Here is an 11,804-nt window from a genome sequence, read left to right as displayed (position 1 = left end):
CCCGATTATAATGTGCTTTCTATAACAAATCTAATAAATAGTTCTTTAATGATCCACTTTCCATATTTGCGCTTTAACGTTTATCCTGATTTGGAGGTCATTTACGAGTTTATGTGTGTGTGGTGTGTAAAAAAATCACACAAAAGTTGGATTTTACAGCATACACCTTTTAAACAGTGGGACCTTCTTCCGAGCACAGAAACTGCGAGTGGATTGTGGGGATAAAAAGTTCAAAACAAGTGAGAAGTGCTTCCAGATGCAGGGACACAGCGAGGGGACGATTATTCACTCGTCTTCCCCTAACTTTACTTTCTTTCTTTCTGTATCGCTCTCCTTTTTCCTCTCTTGATGTGAAGTTTGTTTCAGTATCAGGGTAAAGTTTAGAGTGCACCTGCTTTTTCTGCACATTTTTGCTACCTCTTCGTCTGCAGTCTGCGCACCATATGTCGACCACTTTACCTTCCACCTCGTGCTACGCTCGGCGTCTGGCAGGCCATTTATCTGTCTGCCTGAGGTTTGTGTACTCGCCACAGAAAAGCACAAAGGTTTGTTTTCCATGCATGCATGTATAGACACAAGCTTGACGTGCAAAACATTTTGAAATACTGTATTTTTTTTTAAGGGAAAGCGATCCTATTGCAACATTTTTCAACGAGGGACTGTTGGAAAATTACTGGTGCTGGTTGTTGTGGTAGGGGAAGTGTGATGGTGGGTGGGATGTAGACTGAAAGTCACATTTATAAGTGAAATAAAACATTAAAAGTTTCTGATAGTTTAGCCATAAAATTAAACCTTTATAGTTTTTTGTTTTCTCTCTTTAATTCCTCACTCTTCTGTCTCTGCTCATATTTGTGCAGTCCCTAAATAAATGTGTTGTTAGTTAGTGTTATGGCATTTATTTCCTGTCCTTTCATATTCTGAAAGCCCGGAAAATTGATAATATCAAAACAAATTATGGTTATATAATAAAGTCTCCGTGCAAAATCATGTACTGGCCAATGACACATCCATACCTAGCTGCCACACTCCTGCTTGCTCGATCATCCATCTGTAATCTATTATCCACAGTGCTAATGTTCGTAGCCAAGCTAGACGCAGCTCCAGTGTCTACTGCAGTGCCCTGACCTTTATCTTCTTCAGCCCACCGTAACTCATCCAGTCAGTCACCCATCGACCTGCGGGTGGTTTCAATTTGTCCCAAGACATACTCTCCTTCTGTTATGTTAGCCTACGGTTGCCTGCGTCTTCTCTTTGGCCTCCCAGCTAGGATTTTGAGAGAAGCTGTGCACGAACTTTTCATTTTTCAGGTTTATTCGTTTCTGGTGAAGAAAACACCGATCCCCTGTGAGTCTTGATTTAACGAATAATCTATAGCACACATAACCTGAGGGTCATGACTTCAAAGAGCGAAATAATAACATCAAGCGGTCTATCGGATTTTATAGAGCATATGCCCAGGATCGTTATGCACTTTTTTGATGTTGCGCCAAAGAAGTGCAGCACTCTGGGACTAAGGGTCATTGGTGGAAGTGAATAGGAAATCCATTAGGAGGTTAACTACCCGGCTAATATAATTTCAGCTGTCTAAATTCATGATAAAGATCCTCTGTTCTTAGATGTGTAATAGGAAACACCTGGCAACTTCCACTCAGAGCAAACATGTTTTGCATTCAGTCTCCACATCTCAGACTGAAGCATGTAAAGCTCTTGATAAGACTAGTGCATGCAAGGATATAAAGAGCCCTATATGCATTCACAAGACAGTTTATTAGTTACACTTTGTTCAAAGGTTGGACTGTTTCTTGCCTGCAGAAGTGCCTCGAATTTCTTTGTGGCATAATTTCCACAAGTTGCTGGAAACATTCCTGAAAAGTTTTGTCCATATTCGCGTGATAGCGTCACACAGTTGCTGCACACTGTCAACTGCACACTGATGATTTCACCGTATTCCAAAGGTGCTCACTTGCATTGAGTTCTGTCGAGGTGATTTTGATACACTGTCACTGACAACAAGTTTGAGATTTTTTTGAGTTTTGTGCCCTGATGTGTTATCATGCTGTAAACACCTGACTATAGTTACACTGTGGTCACTGTGGTATCCCCCACACTATTCCACCACCACCAGCCTGACTCACAGACATCATAGATACAAGGCAGGATGGATCCCTGCTATCATGTTGTGTACGCAAAATTCTGACCCTGCCATCTAAATACTTCAGCAGAAATTGAAACTCATCAGACCAGGCAATGTTTTTCCAGTTTTCCATTGTTGTTGTTCCATGTTGGTGACCTATGGAAAACTGTAGCCTCAGTTTCCTGTTTTGACCTGATAGGACTGTCATCCAGCGTGGCCCTTTGCTGCTTTAGCTCACCTCCTTCAAGGTTTAATATATATATCCACCAGTGATTTACAACTTCCTTAATATTTTCTCTGTATTGAAACCATTTCTGTAAACCCTAGACATGTTTTGTTGGGGGGGGGGGGGGGAGGGGGGGGATTAGGGTTAGGGTTAGGGGTTACCCCTTACCACCAACCATTCTTACTCTAATGCAGGACACCCTGAGGATAAGATAAGATAAGCCCTTATTAGTCCAACATGTGAGAATTTTTTTGGTCACAGCAGAAAGTTTAAGAGCAGTAAACGTTAAGAAAAACACAATAGAACAGGATAAGATCAAATAGAATAACATACTATACAACAAGAATAAAATACTATATACAATTGAATAAAGCACTATACAAAATAGAATAAAATGCTTTGTTATAGTAGGAAAAATTGCACTTGGTAGTATTGCACATCAGGGAGACAGTTACAATTGTGTATGGGATGTGTGTGTGTGTGTGTCTGTCTGCACATGTGTGGTCATCTGCAGTGACCATGTCGTGGAGTCTGACAGCCGTTGGAAGGAAAGGCCTGCGAAATCTCTCCGTCCCACATCGTGGGTGCCGCAGCCTGCCACTGAAGGAGCTGCTCTGTGCTGTCAGAGTCTCCTGCATGAGGTGGGAGATGTTGTCCAACAGAGATGACGGCTTAGCCATCTTTCTGCTGTCACTCACCACTTCCACTGGGTCCAGAGGAGATCCTAGAACAGAGCTGGCCCTCCGGATCAGCCTGTTCAGTCTCTTCCTGTCCCCAGCAGAGATGCTGCCACCCCAGCAGACCACACCGTAAAAGATGGCTGAGGCCACCACAGAGTCATACACTGCAAATCTCAAAATTTTACCAAGTATATTTGTCTAATTTCTAGTCAAAATATCTCATCACACTTAAAATAATCAGCTACAGATACCTGTAGCTATCCGCTATCAATGTAAATACATTGGATGTTTAGTGTTTGGAGTGGAGGATGTTTGTTTCTGCGGACGTCTACCACCAGCTCCAGCTCCACCAGTCAGTGCTCCCTGTTGTCCCCATCAGTGATGAGGCCAATTATTGTAGAGTCATCAGAGAACTTCTGCAGGAAGCACTGGGTGGAGTTGTGGGAGAAGTCTGCAGTGTAGATGGTGAAGAGGAACGGAGCCAGAACCGTTCCCTGTGGGGCCCCCGTACTGCAGATGACCCTGTCTGACACACAGCCCTGAGTTCTCACATACTGTGGTTGGTCGGTGAGGTAGTCCAGTATCCATGTTGTGAGGTGGTGGTCCACTCCTGTGATCTCTAGGATGTCTAGGGGTCTAAATGTATGAGTTAGTGCCATGTGAGTGGCTGATTAGATAACAATTAGGTAACAATCCGATGTCCCAGTGTTTGTGTTGTGTCAGTTTTTGCTGGCTAAAATTAGCTACCATTAGCTATTGCTATTAGCATGTGATGCTGTAAAAGTAAATCCCCAAAGTGTGCTAAATAAAAAGCTTTGTTATAAAGAATCAAAAGTTTTACTTTAAAGGTACCAAACGTTCTTCTTTCAAACTTTATCTCACTTTAAATGACTTTACTTCATGCCAAACAAAGTTTGCAATAAAGAAAAATCCAGTACAACAAAGGTGATTTTATTGGATTAACAAGAAAACATCAAATATACACTTCATTACAGTTCAGTTAAGATTAAAAGCCACTACATTATTTAAAATATTTAGTTTCAACGAGGCTTAGTGACTTTAAGTCCATAATATGCACAAAGTGGTCATTAAACAAAGCATGCAGTAGATATTCAGCCATTTAGAAAATGGCGGCTAACATGAAACACATGCTCTTGAGAAAAACTCCTGAATGAGAATCAGTGCCAGCAGAAAATGCTGTAGTCACTGGCAGGATCTAAAACTCCTTTGGCGTCAACAGAGTAAACTGAATTATATAAATAAAAAACAGACAAATGTGAAATGTGAAAAACTGGAACTAAAAAAAGAAGAACTAACTGGAGGATGAGAAATGATCACGTGAATACAGTTGTTTTGTGCTATCATATGTAGAAATCATGACACATATTAATAGTTATATAAATATAGCTAATGAATAATGTTACATTTAAATACACTACAGTCCACATTTAGTATTTTTTAAAAGACATTTTCTTTTAAACTCAAACAAAAATCAAGGGATAAATTCAGGTTTGGAAAGCACGGTTAACTCTGACCTAAAATAATAATAAACAAAAAGACTGGCACTGCTCTGACATCTGCAAGTTAAGTAAAAGTCAGTTAGCTTAGCTTAGCACAAAGACTGGGAGTCTAGCTACACAACACTGCATAAGAATCACAAAGTTTTGATTTTTTTAATTGGTTATTTTTTACATTAAACAAATGTATTAGGTTTAAAGGTGCTCACAGATTACTTGTGGACAATCTTAGAAGCTATTTCCACTAGTTTACAATGTCAGGCTAAGCTAACAAGCTACTGGTTAAGGCTTCTCTGTTAAAACAGATGAAAGTGGTGTCAATCTTTCTTTGTAACTCTCTGAAAAGTGAATAAGTCTCCAAAAAGTCAAATCGTTTCTTTCACGGTTTGATTTTTGACCATAAGAAGAAACGTCATAGTATCTGTCTTTCATTATGATGCCACCCAGAGGGCAGATACCCCACTTCCTGTTTGATGGCTGATCTGGTTTACTCGTCCACGCACACAGTCTAGTAAAAAGAAAACCGCAGTGCCGTTGTGAACCTGGAAGGACGCTCGCAGACTCACACTGGCCCACTGGCTGCCCTCAGGCATCTGGCCAGATACCTGCTGGGCAACAGGGATAGGCCTCGATCCCTCTCCTGAACCCTCTAAATCACTTCGTCTGAGCAGAGTCACCTTGACCAAACTGCAGGAGTGAATGAGTTTGAGATCCAGAGCAACACTGACTGTACCGCTCTCTCTGAATAAAAAATCTTGTCTCTGATCTGCAGATCCCTTCGCCAGCAGCTCCATTTGGGTCACTTGAGGACTGGTCTGGTGGAAGAACAATGGCTTGTTACGAACTGCTCCAGAGAGAAGGCCGGTGTTAGCCACAGAGGCAGAAAGAGATGAAGAAATGGCAGCGGGAACCCAAACCAAACTGAGAATACTGATACCCGTTTCGTCACCAAAGAAGCGAACATTGCACTGCGCAGGAGAGAGAATCTCAAAACCCAGTGTGTCTCCCGGGACAACTTGAGCTGCTCCAGACAATGCTATTGATGTGTCTCGGTAATGGACACCTGGTTTAAAGGCACGGAGCAGCTCCATGCCGGTTCCATTATGGTTGAGGTATGCCAAAATTTGGAAGCCCTCACTCACGCATGCCTGGCCCATTGAGTACAATGCCTGTTGGAATACAAAGCGCACAGTGCCACTCTCTGCAAACCGGATCCCGCGACCATCGTGAGTAAGTCCTACTACATAAGGGTCAGAGGTGGAGGTGGTACGGAAGACTGGGCGATAGTTTGTGTGGTAATGTGCAGAGACCATTGCCTGTGCTGTCATGGCAACCGCACCGGTGTCATGAGAGAGCCAGAGGAGGCTGAGTGGGGCAACGGAGGATTCGAACAGCTGCAGACCTTCAGTGCTTTGGTTACAGTGGTGGGTGGCACTCCGGAGGAAGAGGGATATGATGTGACCTGGGGCGACCTCTGCTACCCCACTGATGCTAACACCTTGGAGCGATCTACCCTCCTGCTGCTCCACACGAACCCCACTGAGGTCACGACCTTCAGAGCCGGCTGTGTTGTTCATGCGCAGACACACTTGGATGAAGCTGCGGCAACCATGGGTCACTGAGAGATTCTCATCCAGCCATATGAGACCATGCTGTCTCAGAACCAGCTGCCCACTCTCAGTGGACACCAGATCATCGCCTCTTCCCTGTATGTGAAGCTGCACACCGAGGAAGGCCTGAGCCAGCATGTGTCCTTTTTCCCCCTGCAGAGTCACATCTCCAGACCAGGACTGAGAGAGGGCACTGTGGCCGGCAGGATGGCCAGAGCAGACAGTGTCTGTGGTAAAAGTGCAAGGAGAGACCACCGTGTCTCCATCACACTCATTGCAGGCTTGACACTCATCCATCTCTGAGTTGAAGAAGTAACCGCGGCCACACATTCCTGTGTGTGCTTCTCCCTCTCTCATGTCCTGGCATCTGAATCCACCTGGTAAGCACAAATTAAGAAAAGAACAAACAATCCTTCTCAGACATGGATATAATGTTTGACCAAACTATTGAACGCACTATTTATGAAAAATTAATAATACATAAGTTGTGCAGCAAATCAAGAAGCACATAACAAAAATATTCAAATGTTTAAAACAATTCAAAGCACCTGGAGTGTTGAGACACTTCTGTTGACCTCCGCACAGATCAGCTATTTCAAGACATTCATCTCTGTCCTGTAACAAACAAATGGAAACTTTCAGTTTGGAAGGTAGGATCAAGAGATGGGTTGCAAAGTAGCATGCAGATACTGCAACAACTCCAGGCAAGCACTGAAAAAGTACTGAACCAAAAGGCCTACTGCTTCTAATATGGTCCACTGGTAAAAAATGTTTTCCTTTGCTTTGACAAACCTTGTGATAAACCTTTTATTGTAAGGCTCATAAACCTTACAATAAAACACTTTTTTCCGCAAGTGCATAAAGTTCTAAATGAATAAACTAAACTTCAGTCAAAAGAAGACTGCCATTTCCAGCTGCCGTCGTTTATATTCAGATACAAGTAACAACAGATATGGTATGATAAGATAGGACATTTTAAGTATAAAAAGGACCTGGGATTGATATGGTTTGCAAAGTGGCTTTTAGCCAGGCTAAAGCAGCTTAACTAGCCCACTCTGTATGAAATTTGCCAATGTGGATGCACAAAAACACATCAGCATAGCCATCAGTTGATTTTGTCTGATTTAGATAAACTTTCAGCAGCTGTTGCACAGGGATTCCAGACTAAGCTTCGCTTGGTGGCCTAACTGATCTGATCTTATGTTACATTTTTGTCAAGCTGATTTGTCACCGCTTTCCTGTATGTGGTTAAAAGACATGCTAACACATGCTAACCTGGCAGATCCTGTCTGCATGTACTGAACACTGGGCGACCAGGAAGAATCCAGCAGGACAGACGGTGCACTTCTCACAGCGAGGACGGCCACTGCTGTAGCCACAGTACTCATCAGGCCCACAACTGCCACAGGTCAAAAGGGGGCGACCCACCTAATGGCATTGAACACAATGATACTTAGAACCATGGTAGTCAAATATAATATTTTGATATTAGAATGCTTGACATAATGTTCACATAATGCACTCCAGTTAAAGAAATATGTTGATGTTAAAGTTAAAAATTGACAAAGAAAAGTAATATTTTATTTTATTTTTTTATATTCAGTGACAACAAGTGATATTTTAAGCATAAAAACAGGAAGGTGAGTTTGATATGGGTTGCAAAGTGGCTTGCAAAGGCGGCCACAAGTTTATGCAGGCTACAGCAGCTTAACAAGCCCAAAATTGTCAGGTATGAATAGAAGTACACTCAGATTTGCTTATTTAAGATTCTTCTATAATTTATGCTTTATATGACAGTTAGATCTCTTACATCTCATCACTACTGTAAACACATTTAGAATTTAGCTTAAGGCTCACCTCCATCACAGTGGCCTCCATGTCCACTTTGTGCAAAGAGAGAGCCTGCTGTGCTTGGTGAGCTCTAACCTGCCCACTCAAGGTTTCCATGCGACTGTCCAGCTCCCCCTGGAGGTTCTGGAAAGATGTTTGTTTGATGCTGTCCATCAGTATGTTGTACTGAGCCTTTACCTGGAGGAAGAGAGAACTACTTGTATAACACTTTGGAATTGTCTTATTTCTTCACTTTGCTAGGAAATATTGTCCTTATCTGATTCAAAATGAAACTGATCTGTTTCAGGGAGTTGAGAAAAATAATATAATTTCAGTGGATTAGGTGCTTTCTATGCACTTAAAAAAAACACTTAAATACTGCCCCAAGACTCTGGGGCTATCTACTACTATGGGACTACTGATATCTCCCTCATTATCAGTCACAGCAGCCTTACTTGCTCCATCTGCTCATACATCCTCCTCTGCTGGTCAAGTATTTCTCTCTGCTGGTTGACCAACGTTCCTTGCTGCTCACTGAGCAGCCTCTGTAGCTCCTTGACTTCGTTTTGTTGGCCTTTGAGGGCCTCGACGAACCTTTCCTGACTCTTAGACAGCTGCAACTGCAGGACTAGAGCATCCTCTGAGGGAACGTCATTGTTCCCTGTAGTAAACAAAGAAACCTGTTACATAGCAACTGAAGTGATTATCATTTTTAGTTTATTTCTCTTTGAATTTTCTGACCAATCGCTTGCAAACTGATACCCACCTGGTTTCATGTCACATGTCAGCTGAATCCATGCTCCACGTTGCGACCCAAGGTCTGGGAACTCGTCCAGAAATTGTGCCGCTCTGTCCGTCACATGAACAGGTGACGAGCTTCCTCTCCCGTCGTCTCCTTGCGTGCTGCAGCCGTCTCCAACGCAAAGCTTACCGTTCCTCTGGCGCATCCGGGAGGGCAGTTTACATCCAATGCCTTTGCACTCCCGCGTTGCGCTGTCATCACTCGTGGGGCGATGAGAGACAGTCGTCGGACAGGTGCCCCCGGCGCAGCCAGGGTGGAACACCTCCGCCGTGATTGTCCTCGGGTTCGTCCTCCTGGTGCCATCCGTACCTGCCGCCTGCGTAAAGCCTCCGTGCTGAGGCTGGATGACGGTGTACGGTGCTAAGGGCGCGCTCTGTGCTTTGTGCTGACGGAAATGAGCGTCGTGTTGGTAAGTCGGATAGGTTTGTCCTTGCCTGGATTGTGCAGAGTGGTCAAACTGCCGTCGGGACGCGGATGTGTCCGTGCGCCCTTGGCACTGCGCTCCCACGCACGGTCTGCTCCAGTCGTGACCAGAAAAGCAGCGCGGTCCTCGGCAGATGTCCGATACACTCCCCGTGAAGAACAGAGTTGTGACAAAAAGTGAAAATATGAGAGAGATTCCTGCCATGTTGCAATCCTTAAAGGTAAAAATGTAAAACATCCACGTTTTAATGGGGGCCTCTCAGAGCATCAGAGCGTCCTTCAGACTTGTGGATACTGTTTGATCATCTCTTTAAGAAAATATCCATCATATCAGTAATTGCAGGATCAGCAATTGCCAGTAAGAACCGTAAGCAACTGCGCACTCATGCAACTAGCCTCCATTGCGCACGAATTCAGACCCCGTTGCCCCTTCTGTGGATAGTTCGGTCTAGTCCACATGTGGCGCTCAATGCTTCTAATTGGCACCAGGTTTTGCTCCTAGTCTTAAATTAACCCGTAGCTTTCCCGGACATACCACTCTGCCGAGTCACTCCATTCCTACTCAAGCACCGCATATTTGGACTATCCTTAGGTTATTTTTATTCTCACACTTGGGATGGTCAGTCATAAGCACTTTTACACACATACAGCAGTGACGTGGAGCCTCTAAAAGGAATTTCAGGGACTTTGTTTACAGAATCTTTCACATGCAACTCTTTCTTTCTTCGCCCTTTACGACTGATTTGGATGACAGGATTAATCCTGTGGTTTTTTAACAAGACCCGTCAGAATAAAAAACTTTAAATGACATCAAAGCTTTGATCTCTTCTTTGGTTCTGGGCAGAGTGCTGACTTCTAAACACAACTCTGGTGTATTACAAAGCTGGAGTCAAAACTGCCTCTCCTGTAAAATGTAAACTCTATTACATTTTATTGCCACTCTCATTTCCCTTCTCTGACCCCACATGGCTTTGATTAAAGCTTTAACCCACATTAGAAGCACTTAAATGCTCCCCTCTCTTCTTATTTTCACAGTAAAATGGCATTCACCCTCTCATCACACACCAAGGAAGCCTCTGTGTAGCTCCACATTACTTTCTTGTAAATCAACCAGAAGAAGAGCTTACAAACAGCCATGATAGATGTCCTGAGCTGGCAATGCAGACATTCTCAAAAGGCTGTATAGAGGGCTTAAAGTGCAATGTGCACACACATATGCACAGTTGCCAGCTAATGTTGAAGGTGCAACACATAAATTAGCAAGTGTGAGACCACATAGGACTCTGAATATGCCGACAACTCTCAATAACGCTGAACAAAGGTTCACAGTGATTAAAAGCCAGATAGAGGGGGGGGGTCTTCTATTATCTGAAAAGCCTCAATACAAAAATATTTGTTACAGTTTTACATTATTAGATTTTACACATTCTATCTGCACATCTGCACAGCAGTGCTTTAAATATTAAATACACTACACTGCATTGTCTACAATCGCACCTCTGCACTAAGTTCGTGTGCATTTTATTTGTGATCATGCAAAAACAAAGCACCAAAGGAGAAAAAAAAGTACACCACATCTTAAAATGACAGACAGATAAAGAAGAGATGTCATCCTGATGAATCATGTTTATTCTATGCATCTATTCCAGCAGCTCTTTCGCTTTGCTCTGCGCTTTGCTCGCTCACATTTCAAAGTTGTCAAATACGATTTTGTTTGAGGGCTTAAAGCTGTTTGCACCACTCCACTCCACCCCACTCCACTCCACTCCACCACTGTCCATAAACAATCTTTGGTAGAACTTTTTTCAACATCGTGCTGTTGTTCCCTTAAGTAAACATTAACATATGGCCGTGCGGCAGGGAGTCAGTACATTTAACATTTAATGACAAGAAACAGTTTCATCTTATCAAAACCACTTCGCATCAGGGAAAAGCTGAAACATGCGCACCGCTCTCCTAAACTCAAAACAGCATTTTGTTTTATTGTAATCTGCAGGGGTTCTGTGTAGTCTATTGCACTAAATATAATAAATATAGGATCTGTTTTCATTCATATTTCAAAATGTTCTAATCCTTTGTGTGCGTTTTCTAAAAGACCTTTTGTTGTACAACGTTTTCAAATGATTTCCCACCACAGCATCTTTTTACAATAACACATTAAAGTGACATATTATAAAATATTAATAATTTTAATAATGTGTTCATGTATGTTAGTTTTTAATGATGATGTATGACAAGTAAAGCCTATAGAGGTGTAATCAACCTCGTAAATATTATGTAGACCAAATGTAAAATATAAAAGAAACATCACAGATCAATGTCAGGTATAGTAAACAAGTATAAGTAAACCAAATGTGAGAAAAAACAAGCTAAAATGTTCTCAGACATCTGAGTTTTAAAGGAAACTGGAAGGTTGCTGACATCGCCAGCCCCCATTCAAATAATAAATATTGTAAATACAAATTTGTATTGACTAAGTACTACATTAAAAGGGTATATATCAGTTGCACATTCCCACATTAAGGAACTATTGATAGCTCTTACCAGAAGAAAGTAGTGAAAACAACTGTGCGGCCCTGCCA

At 42.6% G+C, this 11,804-nt stretch overlaps 1 protein-coding gene across 1 annotated transcript; it reads right to left on the bottom strand.

Annotated features, from left to right (window-relative positions):
* Window positions 1-3,958: 3,958 nt before the first annotated feature.
* LOC146498179 (uncharacterized) lies at window positions 3,959-11,787 on the bottom strand. Its single transcript, XM_085139265.1, has 6 exons — window positions 8,764-11,787; window positions 8,453-8,658; window positions 8,025-8,195; window positions 7,443-7,595; window positions 6,716-6,782; window positions 3,959-6,544 (listed from the first exon to the last, which is right to left on the bottom strand). Exons 1-6 carry the CDS (start codon window positions 9,458-9,460, stop codon window positions 4,989-4,991), a joined length of 2,850 nt encoding a protein of 949 aa, XP_084995391.1. The 5' UTR covers window positions 9,461-11,787; the 3' UTR covers window positions 3,959-4,988.
* Between the last annotated feature and the right edge of the window lie 17 nt (window positions 11,788-11,804).

Source organism: Neolamprologus multifasciatus, chromosome 18 (genome assembly GCF_963576455.1).
Source record: "Neolamprologus multifasciatus chromosome 18, fNeoMul1.2, whole genome shotgun sequence".
NCBI classification, from domain to species: Eukaryota; Metazoa; Chordata; class Actinopteri; order Cichliformes; family Cichlidae; genus Neolamprologus; species Neolamprologus multifasciatus.
This window is presented reverse-complemented; position numbering and strand designations above follow the sequence as displayed.